The 16735-nt window shown below is 35.7% G+C and overlaps 1 protein-coding gene across 20 annotated transcripts in view; it reads right to left on the bottom strand.

Annotated features, from left to right (window-relative positions):
• The window catches only part of LOC129732121 (innexin shaking-B), a 234823-nt gene that overhangs the window by 180109 nt on the left and 37979 nt on the right, over positions 1-16735 (bottom strand). For 16 of the 20 annotated variants that reach the window (XM_055692653.1, XM_055692650.1, XM_055692640.1 and 13 more), the window contains 2 exons: positions 15105-15208; positions 10655-11154 (listed from right to left, as the gene is read on the bottom strand). In XM_055692653.1, coding sequence (XP_055548628.1) covers positions 10655-10902 — 248 coding nt within the window. In that variant the 5' untranslated portion in view covers positions 10903-11154; positions 15105-15208. Of the gene's footprint in view, positions 1-10654; positions 11201-15104; positions 15209-16735 lie in introns of those variants that run through there. The other 4 variants (XM_055692656.1, XM_055692657.1, XM_055692641.1 and 1 more) reach the window with 3 other exon arrangements.

The following is a 16735-nucleotide window of genomic DNA, read 5'->3' as shown; positions in this document are numbered from 1 at the left end:
AAGCCCCCTTAATATCCAAGAACGCAGAAGCCATTTGCTCTTTCCGAGCAAATGCGACTTGAATTTCAGTAGAAAGCAACGCTAGGCAATCGTTCGTCCCTTTGCCCCGGCGAAAGCCAAATTGAGTATCTGAAAGTAAACCGTTTGTTTCGACCCATTTGTCTAACCGTAAGAGGATCATTTTCTCCATTAATTTCCGGAGGCAAGAGAGCATCGCAATCGGCCTATATGAATTGTGATCAGAGGCAGGTTTCCCGGGTTTCCGGATAGCAATGACTTTTACCTCCCTCCAGTCATGCGGAACAATATTTAGCTCAAGAAACTTGTTGAACAAATTCAACAAGCGTCTTTTTGCAGAGTCGGGTAGATTCTTCAACAGGTTGAATTTTATTCTATCTAACCCTGGAGCCTTATTGTTGCACGACAGGAGAGCCATTGAAAATTCCAACATCGAAAATGAAGGCTCTTCCGTAGTTACTATAAACGCGTCGCGAAAGGTTCTCTGTTCCGGTACAGAGTCCGGACAGACCTTTTTGGCAAAATCGAGTATCCAGCGATCTGAATACTCCTCACTCTCATTCGAAACGTCACGGTTCCGCATGCGCCTGGCGGTATCCCAAAGAGTGCTCATCGCTGTTTCCCTCGACAACGCGTTTACGAACCGCCGCCAGTACCCGCGTTTTTTCGCCTTTACTAAGCTCTTCATCTGCCTGCCCAGTGCCTCGTACTTTCGAAGCAGGTTGACAGTGCCGTACTCCCGGTAGTCCTTATACGCCGCGGACCTTCGCACGTACAGCTCAGAGCACTCTTTGTCCCACCATTTGTTGGGAGGGCGCTGTCTGATCGTTACCCCGGGTATCGGTTTCGTCTGAGCTTGAGTCGCGGCGTCGATTATCAAGCCAGCTAAGAACGCGTATTCTTCCTCCGGAGGAAGTTCCTCGTGAGTCTCGATAGATTCCGCTATAATAGACTCATAACGCTTCCAATCAATATTACGTGTAAGGTCGTAGGAAATATTGATTGGGTTCGGGGGAGTTGAACCATTAGCAATTGATATAACGATTGGAAGATGATCACTACCGTGGGGATCGTTGATTATTTTCCACTGGCAATCTAACGCTAGTGATGTCGAGCAGAGGGATAGGTCAAGCACGCTTTCACGTGCTGGAGGATTAGGTACACGTGTCGCTTCCCCAGTATTCAAAAGTGTCATATTGAAGTCGTCGATCAAGTTACAAATTAAAGAAGATCGGTTGTCGTCGTACAGCGACCCCCATAGCGAACAGTGAGAGTTAAAATCTCCCAAAATCATAAAAGGTGCGGGGAGCGATTCTGCTATATCAAGGAGTTGCTTCTGTTCAATCCGCGCGGATGGGGGAATATATAACGAAACAAGGCAAAGGTCTTTTCCATTCAAATTCGTTTGATTGGCAACAACTTCAATATTCAAGATCGAGGGGAGGTCGATTCTGAAAAAAGAATAACACTTTTTGATCCCTAAAAGTACCCCTCCACCGTGTGAGTCTCGATCTTGACGAATAATGTTAAAATCGTGGAAATTGAGTTGATCGTTCGAATTGAGAAAGGTTTCACAGAGCGCGAATGCGTCACAATTGTATGTATTCATCAAATGAGAAAATAAATCGAATTTGGGGATGATACTTCTGCAATTCCACTGTAATACAGTGAAAAAATTCCTAACCTCTTTCGCCGTATTAGTCATCGAAAGATATAATAGTTGAAATGAGGGGCCAAGTTGCTGCTAGTTGCTTCAAAAAGGTTTTCACTGTAGGAAGAAGGGCAAGAAGAATGTTTTGAAGGGGATCTGGTATGTTGAATGTTTTAAATATCCAGTCCACAATATCAGAAAATTTTATGAACCCTGTTTCTTTTTTATCTTCTGATCGAGAAATGGGTGCACGAGGGGTTTTTGGTGCCCCAGGAAGCGGTGGGTACTCCTGGTTTGATTTGAAATTAAAACCGGGGGGTACTTGCTTCGGTTTTTCTTCACCGCTTCCTTTTTGTGTTGGCTTATTGGTCATTCCGCTAGGGGTTATCTTACGACCTTTGCGAGAAAGATTAGGAGAGTTGAGCATTCTCCTCTTCCTAGATCCCTCTGGCAAGGCATAGGAACACCCTTCGACAGGATCGTCAGATGTACCCTCATCAGTTGGCAAGAAGGAAAAGATGTTTCCTGTCAAGGGTGGCTCAGCCCTCTTAAGCATTTCTGCAAAAGAGCGCTTTGATCGTTCCTTAAGGGAACGCTTAATTTTTTCCTCGCGCTGTTTGTACGCGGGACATGCCGGAAGGTCATGCCGAGTTCCCTCGCAGTAAAGACACTTTTCAGTATCCCCACTGCAAGCGTTCTCAGCATGATTGCCTCCGCACTTGCTGCAGCGTGCCTTGTTGCAGCAGTAGGTGGCTGTGTGACCTAACTGCTTACAGTTTTGGCAATGCATGACCCGCGGTACGAACAGGCGTACAGGTAGACGAACCCTGTCCAAGCGGACGTAGTTCGGCAGCGCGGATCCGGCGAATGTTACTCGGAAGGAATCCGAAGGGAGGAATTTCTTCTTCCCTTCTTCGATGGATACTGAATGCAATTGCTTGCAATCCAGTATCTTTACACTTTGCATCAAGGGGGTTTTAAAACAGCCAACTCCATGACGCAAAATGTCATCGACAGTGAGATTCCCCTCGGTAACCACACCGTCGATTTCTACATCCTTGGCAGGGATGTACACGCGAAACTCTCTCGTGAAGAGCTCGTAGCCAGCAATTTCGTTTGCTTGCTTCAAGCTACTCACGACAACTCGCAGTTTGTTCGGCCTCACCTTCGTAATCTCGTTTACGGCCGAAAAATGTTTTGCCAGGTCTTTGCCAATTTGAATAATATTCAATGGCTTCTTTATGGGCCGGAAAAAAACAACGTAGGGACCGCCAGCGGCATCTGGGTAAGCTTTTACCCGTACTTCCGGTACTCTTGGTACAGGACTTGGCAAAGGGGAGGGCACAGGGGAAGGTAGGGGTGAGCTGATGGGAGAAATTTCAATTTCTTCCCCGTTTGTTTCCACCTCCAGGAAAAGTTGCACCTGCATGTCGTCCATTTTGCGGGAGCGTTACGCTCTACCGCACACAAACGATAAATATTCGAATATGGGGGGGGGGGGGGTTCAAGTAGTTGATATAAAATTTTAAAAACAATTTTTCAATCTACAATGGATCAAATAAAAAAAAAGACATTAATACTAATACTAATAACAATAGTAATAATAATAATAATAATAATAATTGTAGTAATAATAACAATAATAACAATAATAATAATATCAATAATAATATTAATAATAATATTATAACATAGTAATAATATTGATGATTATAGTAAAAATTCTAAATGTTATACTTCACCGAACGTCTAAGTCACGACCTCACGGCTGATAGTTGGATTAATCGAGTGTCTCCGCAGAACAAACAATGACGATCCAGCTTCGTGTTGTGACACAGTGGCCGTATCTTACACGCGACCTTGTAGATGCCACTTGTAGTTGAAGTTGACTTCCACTCGCTCGATCGTATGGTGGTCCGTGCTGCTAGCGGGGTAACAGCGGTGCGGGAGAATTATTCTTGCTGATATATCAGCTGCGTATCGAATCACTGGCGGAGTATCCTGCCCCTACCAGTGTGCAGATGTTTCTGCCGATATACAACAGGCTATTGTTATCGCGCAACACAAGAACTAATCGACAGAAAAACACCCGTACGATAACTCGTGTATTGTTATTTTGCGAACTCAAACGGAGATAAACAATTTGCGTCTGATCGAGACGAAAGCAAAACAACGAATGTGTTAACCTTATAGCTTGTATAAAAAATATTAACTACTGAAAACATTTAAAAAATTTGAGGATATTTTTTGTTTTTGAGTAGATATTAAATTGGCCAACTAGTTCCTCGGTTAAGTTGGTCAGGGTGCGGGGTGAATTGATATTTTTTATTTTGGAAGGACAATTAATTTATTTCCCAATCAAAGCACATTTATCTAATTTGTATTCAATCTTTAAGCAAATCAGTTCAGTTTATAATAAAAAATGGTTCGAAAAGTAATCAAACTCATGATAGGAAATATGGTGTCAGCTGTAACTTTTACTAAATTGTTTACAGTTTTGAAAAATGGTTTGCATTATGAAATACACCGTTCCACACTGGGACGAAATTTAAAATAGTGGGACATCCTAAGTAACAAACCTTAAGTTTTTTAAGAACTTGTGGTTTTTATTTATCAGCAGTTTCCAAGAGTAATTAACGAACACTTGAAGAGTCCTCCATAAAACTTCTTCATCGATAAGTCTAATGAACCTGAGGAGCGGTTTTTAACCAACTTAATATCCCTTTTAAAATAAGCTTCCATAAAACTTAATGAGAGTTTTACGATAGTTTTATGGTACTTTTCTTTAAGATGAATCTATCTTTAAAATGTGTCCAAACTTTTTTCTTAAACCCATTTTGTCTCATAAAAGAGAAAACATTTGTGAAAGAGAAGAATCGAAAATGAACAAACAATTTTCAGCTCATTCAGGCAACTAACTCCTCAACCTACGTCATATTAAATCAAATTATTTAAGCGTGTATACTGTTGTTGAGAATAAGCATCCAAAAATGATATTCATGCCCCTGCTTCATGCATTATGTTGCATTTCTTCATTTTGCTCATTCATGTTTTAAGACCATAGCCTATAACCGATTTGAGAAACATGTCTTTAACATGTAAACGGAACAAGAAGTTTAAGCAATTAACCATGGGCTTGGATGCAGCATTCATTCCTATGAGTAATTCTTCCGGTGTCACTACCATTTGTATCAGTATCATGCCATATCTCCATCCGTTCGAGCTGATGATTAGCTCGATGCTTGACTGTAAACAAACAGCTGTCAAACGGGAGAGGGAGCTATCCCAGATAAAATTTGTTTGTCTTTAAAAGTTCGAACAAAATTCATTTAAGCGCAAGTATTCTTCTCCGAGAGTACAATAAGTAAATGCCAACTTATCGAGATACTAAAAAAATTTTATTAGTCTTGCACAAGAAGTTGTAGTTAGCAGCCGTCTTATGAGGGTTTAATATAAAACCATCGACAAATATGGCGAACAGACTGTGATTGACTCCGTCAAAATAATAGCCATTTGTAATTAAACGGTAATAAAAGACCGTGATTCTCAATGCTACCAATTCTGGCAGTTAAGTAGTGAATGTTGACCATGATGAACACAAAGTTTGGTAAAAATTTTCCACAGTCCAGCAAACCTGAACTTAAGGAAAACTAAGATATTTTTCTTATTTTCTAAATAAATTATTTATTTGGCAGTAATATCATGGCGCGTTGAAAATTACAAACTTTTTCGCAACATAACACGTAAAAACTGAACGTGGCAAATGAACTTGAAAATACGTGAGGATTTACCTATCTATTTTATTTAACGACTACGATGACATTCATTTTGGAGAAGGAGTAGATCGATGGTGTTTGTTTCTTAAACTGCTCTATGTGAATAATAAATAAATTCGGTTCCAAGCGAAATAAGCTAAAAGGAAGGATTGCGAACCTAATTAATGAAACTCTCGAAGTTTGTTATAGTTTTTTTCGTTGTTGTGAGTAACTCTCAAATGCTATTATAAGTACATATCGATAGAAATATAGAGTTTTAAGCGAACTTTGGGAACTATTCTCGAGCACCCTCTCTAGCATGGGCCTCCTCGATCTTACGGATTTTACGGCTGATTTGTAGCAGTTCGTGAGAATAATAAAATTTATGCCCTGTTTTAAAGGTCAAACAATCAAATCTTCTTCAAGTGCATCGTAAAACTGACATTTTTACTTGGGATCGCTGTGTGCGACGAAGCGCATGATTTAAGCTCAAGATCGTTGTCTTCTAGAAAGATTTTCTTCTTTGGTTTCAAGAGGGTGTACACTGAAACAAAAAAAAATGCGATCTCCAACCAAACTAAAAAATATGAGTAAGTTGGCAGCTCTTCCACCAACAGCTGTCATATAGTTTGACAACTCTTGGTTGTTTATTACTTACAAAAACAACACACTGCCATTTTTCATTCATGTTTTCAACTGTTTGAGCTTGAAGTTGTAAGTATTTCCCTAATTTCTTTGTGAACGATTCAGAAATGTAAGTACACCACCTCAATTCGTAACTAATATGCAATGAGAAAACGTGATAACAACGGGGAAACAAACGCCTTATTTATTAAATAAAATCAAGATTTGTCTTTGGATGGTGGTGGGGCACATTCGGATATCGTTCATGGGGCACATTCGGACACTTATCAAATTTGTACTTGATTGTTGTTTACTAACAAATATCGATTTCGGAAAAAAAGGAAAACCGATAGAGCAACCATCAACGAAGATGAGCTGGGAAGAGTTTCTAACGGAACAATGTCGTTGAGACAAGCTCCTGATATCTGCGTAATTAAAAGACGCACCTTGGTCTGTTGTCCGAAAAATCATGGAAAAGAAAAAACGGGAAAATCAGAGAGTTTCTCGTCCAAGTACTCAAATTACCAAGTATTTATGTAGTAGTTATGAAGCTACGTAATTATCAAGAGGAAAGTCTGACTTTATGATGAAATGCTAGGATGGGGGAGGGGGGTGTCAAAAAAAAAAATAAAAAGCTACGTCATTTATGGATGTTCCCTCAATAAGAACAATAAGGAAGCAGCGTAAGTGAACCAATTTTAGCTGTTGCTCGACAATCAAGAAAGTAGTTGCACTTTGAACCAATCAAATATTGCCCAGAAAATAACATAGTTCATGTATCCTTTTCCCCTCATTGTCAGTTTGTTTTGTTTTTATTTTAAGAGTGAAATTTGAAATAGAAGGATAAGTTTTAAGGTTTGTAATGCATCTGATCCCAGTCTCTGCTTATATTGAAGAAATAGTTGAAAAACACAGAATTTTCATAAACCTAGAAAAGTTTTTCTTCACTGTCCGAAACTGCCTTAGGACTGTCCGAAACTACCCCACACACGGGGCACATTTGGACAAAAAAAACAATTTTGAAAAATCTAAATGAACCAATCGAAATCGCATCAACGCACACTACTAACACGCTTACAAGATACTCCGATGTCCAAGTAACAAGCAGGATGAATTCAGGTTTTTTTCTAAGTTAACAAAAAAAATCAAGATAGAAAAAGTGTCCTAAACTGCCCCCCTCTCCCCTACAGAATGGAAATGTTTTCAAATAAGTACAGAAGGTTATTGTTAAACTTGTGTTCGATAAATTCTATTACAACCTGCAACAAAAATGGCTGCTTTACAGGCGGACTTGTGTTGTTTTCGCGGACCAAAATAAAGCTTGGCTTACAAAAGAATTTTCTGAACCACGTTCTACTCGTAAGAAAAATTGCTGATCTCAGACAGGGAAGGTCTGCTACTGGATTGAGCTTTCATTGACTGCTATGTGGAAGCTTTCAGAAGATGCATTATGCTTTTGTGTTGAAGGAAATTTTTTCAAGTCGCTGTGGATTAAAATGAGACAATTTTGTAATAAGCAACATTCCTCAAGTTTCTCAGTCGTCCCGGACGAACACATACGATTCGCATAGATTCTCTAGGATTCCTCACATTGGATTCGTGAGCGTCCTTGAAAAGGATTCCTGAAAAAAGAATCCACAGGAATGCCCTGTATATGGCTCTAGGATTCTTGAATAAGAATCGTGAGTGGGAATCCTCCGGATCGTGTTTACGATTCCTTTCACGATTCCGTCACCGAGCTAAAGATATGCTTGGGATTCTTACTCAGGATTCTCTGCGTGTTAGTAAGGGGTATCAAGTCCTCATGTAGGCTTGAGAAAAATGTATTTCCTCGAAAGAGTACATCAATATTCCGGTTTTAATATTTACAAAACTAAGAAACTTATTCGAAGACATCGAAACGTTAAAACCATGCGTTTCTTCACAAATATCGATGTCCCACTATTTTTGAATTCGTTTCACTGTGCGTTCCTAGAACTGCATATACAGGTCGGACTCGATTATCCGGAGACACGGTTATTGGAAGTTCGGTTATACGGGACTCGATTATGTATAAAACGGTTTGATTAACCGGAGTCATCTTTTTTCCTTCAATTTCGGATTTTTTCTCACATTTTTACGTTTGTCATTTGCTCGATTCTATCTAAAAATACCAGATTTGATGTAATATTTTGCGCTATATGCTTTGTAGTTTACTCAATGCATAAAAAGAAAAGACAGGATTGTGTAGCAGATAAGAGAAAATAATCATAAAATGTCAAAAAAAAAATGTAAATATAATTGTTATGGGAACCGACATTATGTTTTGTTATCCAAATATATATATATATATATATATATATATATATATATATATATATATATATATATATATATATATATATATATATATATATATATATATATATATATATCACTTCACATCCTTACTGTACACCCCTATTTCCGTAACGTCAAAACAGAGAATGAGTGCGGGAGCCAATCAAAAACGTTCGCGCGCTTGCGCAAGCATATAAAAAGGACTTCGTTCAGTGCATTGGGCCAGTCGATATTCGGATGCGAAAGAAGTAACATCAGCCAGCAGCAGCAGCCAAACAAGAGTTAACATTGAATTTTCTGGATAGTCCGATAGGCATCGGACTGCGCCGTTCGGATTGGCTATATAAGACTTCCGTTAGGTGCGTTCACGTCAGTCGTCATTCTGATGCGGAAGAAGTAACATCAGCCAGCAGCAGCAGCCAAACAAGAGTTAACATTGAATTTTCTGCTTAGTCCGATATGCATCGGACAGCGCCGATCAGATTCAGTTCATCCATTCGAGATGGAGCAGCCACCGTCTGCTGTCGGTCGCGACAGATTGATTCATCTTATTATGATTACATTTGTTTTACTTAACAAACATCGATATATATTCGCTTGATATTTTTATTATTTAATGTCGCCATATTTACCGAGTACAATATTCATTCCATCAACAAACTGATTGTTTTCGATGAAAAAAAAAAACAAAAAAAATCTATGCATAAAAATCGGCTTGATTATCCGGAGAATTCGAGTCTTTGGAGTGAAATATTTCAAAAACTTCGGATATTGTACTTCATTATTCGAGTTTATGGATGATATGCATATGACCAACCAGCTCCACTAGTATGTGACCAACTAACCTCTCATATAATAAATATGAAAATCACTCAAAATATGTGAAAACAAAACTGCCGTGAGATGACATTGTGAAGTAGATCCAAGTGATCAGTTTTTCAGTACAGCCCAAAAACGAATGAATTCGTGTCGCTTTCGTATTGAAACGAGTGCCTACGTCACTTTGTTTTTTTTTTTATTTAATGCAACGCACGAATAAGTTACAACAAAAAGGAAAATACCAAAAGATAGGTCTTCGAATGCCGAACAAATTGGCATGTAAAACCCATATTCAAAAAAATGACACTTACGTCACTTTGTCATCTCACGGCAGAAAATGTTGACGTAGGTTTGCATTACGCAGCTTAGAAGTAATAAAATTGGCTTTCATTATGCGTTGAACAAGATTTACTTGTGGCTAGCTTTGTTTAGACAAAATGTTTCAACTTAGAAACCGAGTAGAATTGATGGCCAAATTGGAAATCACGTCATTAAGTTTCATTCGTTATCTGCTACATATAACACCATTTTTTGATGCGTAGATTCAAAAATATCCTCATTGACTAACTTACCCAGAACCAACTAGCCCTGCACAAAATGACATCTCAAGCCTACCGGAACATCTATGCGAAGTTTAAGCCAAATCGAAAATGACAAATAAAAACACAAATGCTCTGGATCGAAAAACATATAACCGATTGAAGCATACAAGATTGGCCACAGTATACAATTCGCAATTTAAAAAAGTATCGTTAAATACATCAAATTTTCTGAAAAAAACTCAATATAGTGCTGAGAATGAACGCTGAAAATAATGAATAAATTAATGATTCTCAGTATGAACCCCGATTAATCAATAGCAAATAGCGATAGTGAAGTTAGTGACCGTTGAACAAGTAGAACTAACATGCAATAACAGAGTGGTTTATAAATTATTAATTTAGTTGATCATTCTATTTAGTAATTCTGCAAACGAAAAATTGCCAAGCATGTTAGAAATCCAATTTTTTTTTCAACAAAATAATGATAATGAATAGTAATAAAGCGGGTAACTTCTTCTTTTTTGGTGTAATGATTCACTATGTTTTATTGTAATAATTCTCTAAATACCAGCAATGGATTATTATAGAATAGCGTATCATGCACACATGAGAAAAAACACATTCAGTATGTTTTTACCCATATATTCTGCATATATTTTATAACCGTTGCATAATAAACATTACAACCATTAATATATATCCTTAAACGGATCTAAGTATACATAAAAAAATTCGGGTTTACAATCAGCTTTTCGAATTCATAACACGAGATGCAACACTGAATGCAGCTATAATACAGCGGTTTGGTTTTCAACGAAATGAAATTGCATTGGAATGTTAAGATAATTGGCAGAGGTGTGGAACGAAGAGGAAATAACAGGTTGCTGAGCAGTTACATTACAAATTATTAAAGCTGATACGCAAACCTTTTGTGTTGTAATCCTCTCCTAGTATCGACTATACTCCTAGCGGAAGCGGCTCTTCCCATGTGTGATAGCTGACCGGAATCATAAATACCCCTTCGTTGAGGAGTATCCGGTGATTCAAGCTCAATTTGCACACTAGGATCCAATCGATGGAACTTAGTTGATCCACCAGTGTCAAATATTGAACTCACAATCGAGGCACTCCGAAACGTTTTCAAATCAACTCGACTCTCTGGATCACTTAACATTTATAATGTTTCCTTCTCGATTTCTTCATTCAAAACACTTTATCGTTTGACTAGTGAAGCTGAATTACTGCTCACTAGTATTATATAAAGAACATCGCATAAAAAATCACTTCACCGTTTTAGATTTTGTCAATTATATCCAGTTAATGATATTTATCCAACGAATATCTAATTAGTGTTTCAAGCCATGCTCATTTATTTCTTTTTCTTTTTTTGATTTCGTTGATGATGGTGATTTCCTTCGCGTTTTATCTTGTAACACAGAAAAATAGAGACCAGACATCAATAAATATGGCAGCTGAAATTAGTATGGATAATAAAGGATACTCGAAGTCTACCTACAGATTTATCTGCCGTTTTTCTGAGATATAGTTTGAAAAATAACAATAATAGTGTTTGGTAGAAGAAAATAATAGTCGTCTTACTGTTTTCGGTTATCAACATAAATATGTTGAAGAAAAATAAGAACATTGAAATAATGACGTGTAATATTTTGGAATGCATGTTCAGCAATATTGATTTTTCTTTTAAATCAACAGTTATATTTTAAGATGTAAAGTAAGCAATATATGTAATTTTTTCGAGGATGTGAAAAATGAACACGGGCTGAGGATGTGATTTAGTCTTAGAAAAAATTCCTCGTCCAGATCAACTAAATCACCTAGTCCATCAGATATAGTAAGTTTGCTATACAAGTGTGAGAGCAGGCAATCGTTCGGTTACAAAAATAACTTCCACAAGGCAGTGTGTGTGGTTGAACGAGGCGTGTGTGGAGCATAGCACAATAGTGAAGGGTGATCGATATTGGTCTTAGGGGAAACTACCTCTCAAGTCCTGTCTGGATGAGGGAAGTTTTTTCTGAGTCTAAATAACATCCTCAGTCGTGTTTATTTTTCGCATCCTCGAAAAAATTACATACATTGCCTACTTCACAACTTTAAATGTAAGTCATAGAACAAAAAATGTAATTAGTTCATGAAGTAATCAACAATTATAATTTACTTCACTGAAAAATATCTCAAATATTCAATCAAGAATAATTTATACAATCAAGTATTTGAACTAAAATTGATTTAACTTCTAATACATATTTTGCAGGAGAACATTATCATGATTCTCACTACCATCTTTTCGTATGACTACCAAAATAGTTATTGAATCAACCATAAAATTTACAATAAAAACCAATCAACCAAACCATTATTGACCATGAAAAAATATTGAAAAAACAAGTATTTTTGATAAGTTGACAAATCAGTTTTATACAGTAATTAAGATCTAAAATACAAACCCACTAAAGTATATTACAGTCGATGTGTGCTTCTTTCACAAAGTCAGATACAAACTGAATAAGCCGATTATTATCCTTCATGGCCAATAGCAATTTTCTTTATCGAATTTGAGTATGTTTTCTATTTTTTTCGGGGACAAAACTATTATCTACAACTTTCTTGAAGATATTATAACTACCGACCAAACAATTCGTTTTGGCTTTTAAAATATTGTTATCATTGACAGAAATTCGGCTCAGTAATTTTGATTTATTGGTCAACAAAATTTGTTTTTTGTAATAACGGGATATTCAACTTCGGGAGATTTTGCTGAGCCAACTATTGGTTTTTGATTTTGTTCTCAAAAATATGTTTCACGGTGTATATTGTATTCAAAAAGACATATTTTTCATCTACAACTTTACCGATGACATCACACAAAATGAAATGCAAAATACATGAACCGATACCCAATGTATCATTATTGAAATGCTAGACTGTGAATCGTGTAAATTTTTGAAACAGAAGATGTCTGAGCGAATTATGAGAATTTGTTTTCATGTTTACAAGCTCATCCAAAATAATAAAATCTTTGTATAACAGGTTTACTGCTCTGAAAAAACCATTATGTTTTTTTAAAAAAAAAAGAAAGATTTAGTTATTACTAAGTAATGCAAATATTACTATGTTGTTTTCAAAAAACACTGCGATACTATCGGAGAGCCTTGGTGCTACACATTCCGATTGGGAACTCGACTTTCTGTTAATTTCTACACAGAAGTCGCAGCCAACTGCTCAGTGTACAGGGCAATCGGAGTATAAAGTTTAAAAATTAAAGCAAGATTCAAAAACAGTAATCTCTCACTGTTTTTAATACAATTTACGATAACTTTGACATTTTTACTTGCCACGCACCTGTAATTTTTGCAAAGTATTTCAAAAGAAAATCTCGCGAGTTTTTACTTTTCAAAATTTCGACGGCGAAAATCAAAACAACATCATCCTCAGCTTCTACTTGCTGATATATTTTTTTTATTGAAAATTAGACTGTTCCAATGAATGGTTTTTCCACAGTTTTTTTTTTGTAGTTCACTTTTAGGCGATAAAGGCAGTGTTTCACTTTTTTCAAAGAAAAATTGCAATAGATTTAGGTAGAGAACAAATCAAGTTCTTGTATCTTGCTGAATCTGCTGTTGTATCTTGAGCAATCTGCAGATCAGAACACATCTGTCACATTTGAATTTGCGCAGATTATAATGGTACAGGACCATTAAACGATTAGAGGAAACTGGCTCAAATGATTATCCGCAAAAAAAACGGGTAAAAAACGGAGTTTGTGGGCTGCAGTGGTGATCAAAGTAGTATCAAACGTATCCGGCAAATTCCAGCCCGGTCGACAAGAAAAATGACTGATGAAATTAACGTGATTCATAGTACCATGCAAAAAATTTAAAAATGTCCCTGGATACTGAGCTTTCCAGAAACAAAAGATTCATGAATTATCTCGCAGGAATATTGCCGACAGGGTTGCTAAATCTGGATTACTACTGAAGACGCACGCTGCTCATAGCGTATTTTTTAGATGAAAAATTGTTGGTGGCCAGGGGCGTGAAAATCAACAAAGAGTACCTACAGCACGTCATCAAAGATCATTTACAGAGTATCTACAACACGTTACCAAAGAACCTTGCCTTGTGCCAACAAACTATTTGGTAAATAAAGTTTCTGGTTTCAACAGGATTCAGCGCCAGTGCATTCAGATTTTGTGCAAGGAAAAGTTACCATGTTTTATCAGCACCTCTGAATAGCCCGCATTCACTCCCATTCACTTTGAATCCATTGGGGTTCAGCATTTGGGGTTATATGTTAGGAAAGCTGAGTGAAGTGAAATATATAACTTGCGTGCGGCTTGTAATAATTTTGAAAAGCATTTTCGGGCCATGATCAAATGCAAAAGCGAAAAATTTGTATTGAACTAGTCCTACTGTAACTTTACTACTCTATCATATTAATGAAAAAGAACCAGAGAAGAAAAATTCATCTGTTTAACTTGTATGGCATAAATGAAGGGTATCACTTTCACGGTGACACCCTGTATAAAAACTAAAATACATATATTTTGTATCGTTATTCTCAATGTTGAAACAACATTGCGTATTTAAGGGTTAAAGTTTTTCTTGATAAATTGATGACACTTCAGTTTAAATTACGCAAGATTACTATATTATGGTAATTTTGTGTCACTAATATAAAAGTCTCGTCATCAACACCAGATTATAAAAATTGCATTTTGCTTATTAATTTGAATAAACATTCATTCGACTATCTGAATAGTTAATCAAAACACCTAAAATATTGGTTGTGCTTATAACGTGTACTGAATTGAAGATAATCCGATTAAGCCTGAAAAAAGACTTTATGAGAGCACATGCATTCACCATTAGGACTGTAGACTTTAGTGGGTTTTTGCTCTGGTATCGAAATTTCTTTTAGACAGAACTGTGCCAAAATCGGTATTGTAGTATGTTATCCTCAAAATAAATTGTAGCTAGTTGATGTTCACGATGCACATGCAAGTTGTCAGATTGAATTATTTTGTGATTGAGGATGTGTATTTCAAACGTATTTATGAGATTATGTCGCTTATGTCGATTTTTTGTCAAATGATACGATAACTATAGTTTGGCGAAATGATATTACTATTGTAATGAATATCATTTGAGCATTGAATTGAGCATAGCAATATGGGTTAACCAAAGAATATGCAGTTAAGCTAAATAGAGTTGATGTGCATAACTCTAAAGGTGAACAATATGGGTTGTTTTATATTAGGTATTGTAGCAAAGACGAATAAATGTCCAGAATGTTGAGAAAGTTTTTGTTGAATCTTTTAATTGACCACATTCATTCAATTATTCTGATTCCACTCACATCCAGTATCAGTAACAGTTGATTGCGCTTCAGCACATCCATTATGATTCATAACATTGTGCAAGGTCAGCTGTTGTATTCGTTTGTCGCATTGCAGCCGCAAGCTATAAAAAGAGGAAAGAAAAAACAAATTATTACACAACATGGACAAAATGTCAAGTATTAAAATAACACAAAATAAAAATATAAAATAAAAAAGTCAATCGGAATGCAGTAATATATATATATATATATATATATATATATATATATATATATATATATATATATATATATATATATATATATATATATATATATATATGCAGTATATATATATATATATATATATATATATATATATATATATATATATATATATATATATATATATATATATATATATATATATATATATATATATATACATATATATATATATATATATATATATATATATATATATATATATATATATATATATATATTTTTTTTTTTTTTTTTTTTTTGTTTTTTTGTTTCAGGTGGAGGGGAAATTTGCATCCAAACCCCTGAGGTGACCAACCTCAGGGAGTGTGCGGTTGGTTTGAATCAGTGACACACCTAATTACCTTTATTTTGACCCAAAAAGATCGAAAATCGATCAACTGGTTCAAAAGTTATGATTTTTTTTCAATTAAATACATCGAACACAGTCGTTTTTTATGGTCACCCTATTTCGAAGTTGATCACGCAAAGTGCTTCAATTGTGCTTAAAATCGCAGGGATGCATCTTTGTTGAAAATAATCAAACCCGTATTGTTTCGTTGGGTTGTTAAGGGGACTAGCTCCGAAATAGGGTGACCATAAAAAACGGCTATATTCGATGTATTTTATTTAAAAAATTCATAACTTTTAAACCAGGTGATCGATTTTCGATCTTTTTGGGTCAAATTAAAGGTGATTACGTCTAGTTATAAGAAAAAATACCAAAAAATAAATCTGGGTGCTTTTATATGCATAATGTATAAAATTATTGAAATTTTGGTCTTGTTTTTAAATTGAATTTACTCAAATTTAAAAAATAACATATCTCTGAAAGCTCCTTCATTTATAGAGTCAGGTATGCCCTTCAAAATGAGACCAAGAGATATTTTTTATGTTTGCCCCAAAATGAATGACATACAAATGAGAAACGCATATTTTTTCATGAAAAATATTAATTACTTTGAGTAAAATTGAGATATTCACGATGTCAGCATTGCAAATTGTTTCTCTTAAAAAGCTCTAAAAGTCGTTTAAAGGCAGTTTTGAAATGAAACTTGAAATAAAGAAGTAAGAGTGCAAAATGTGTTTTTTTTCAATATAAATCGGTTGTTTTCAAAGATAGAAAAAAACTTTTTTTTACAAAGTTACTTAAAATTATTGGAGCTATAACATTGTAGAACAAGTTGTTCTTCTATCTTCAAAGATAAAAAAGTTAGATAGTTGATTGCTTTGAAAATTTTGGTCACCCTAATTTTTAATAATTTTTCAATAAGCGCATTATCATATGTAACAACTTTGTAGAAGAAAGTTTTTCTGTAAAACATTGCTATAGAGCTCTAGACCCAAATTTCCTCCTAAATTTGGTTTCTGGACCATTGCCCAAAAAGATCGAAAATCGATCAACT

Source organism: Wyeomyia smithii, chromosome 3, assembly GCF_029784165.1.
Source record: "Wyeomyia smithii strain HCP4-BCI-WySm-NY-G18 chromosome 3, ASM2978416v1, whole genome shotgun sequence".
NCBI classification, from domain to species: domain Eukaryota; kingdom Metazoa; phylum Arthropoda; class Insecta; order Diptera; family Culicidae; genus Wyeomyia; species Wyeomyia smithii.
Note: the sequence above shows the minus strand (reverse complement) of the source record. Positions and strands in the feature narration are given on the sequence as shown.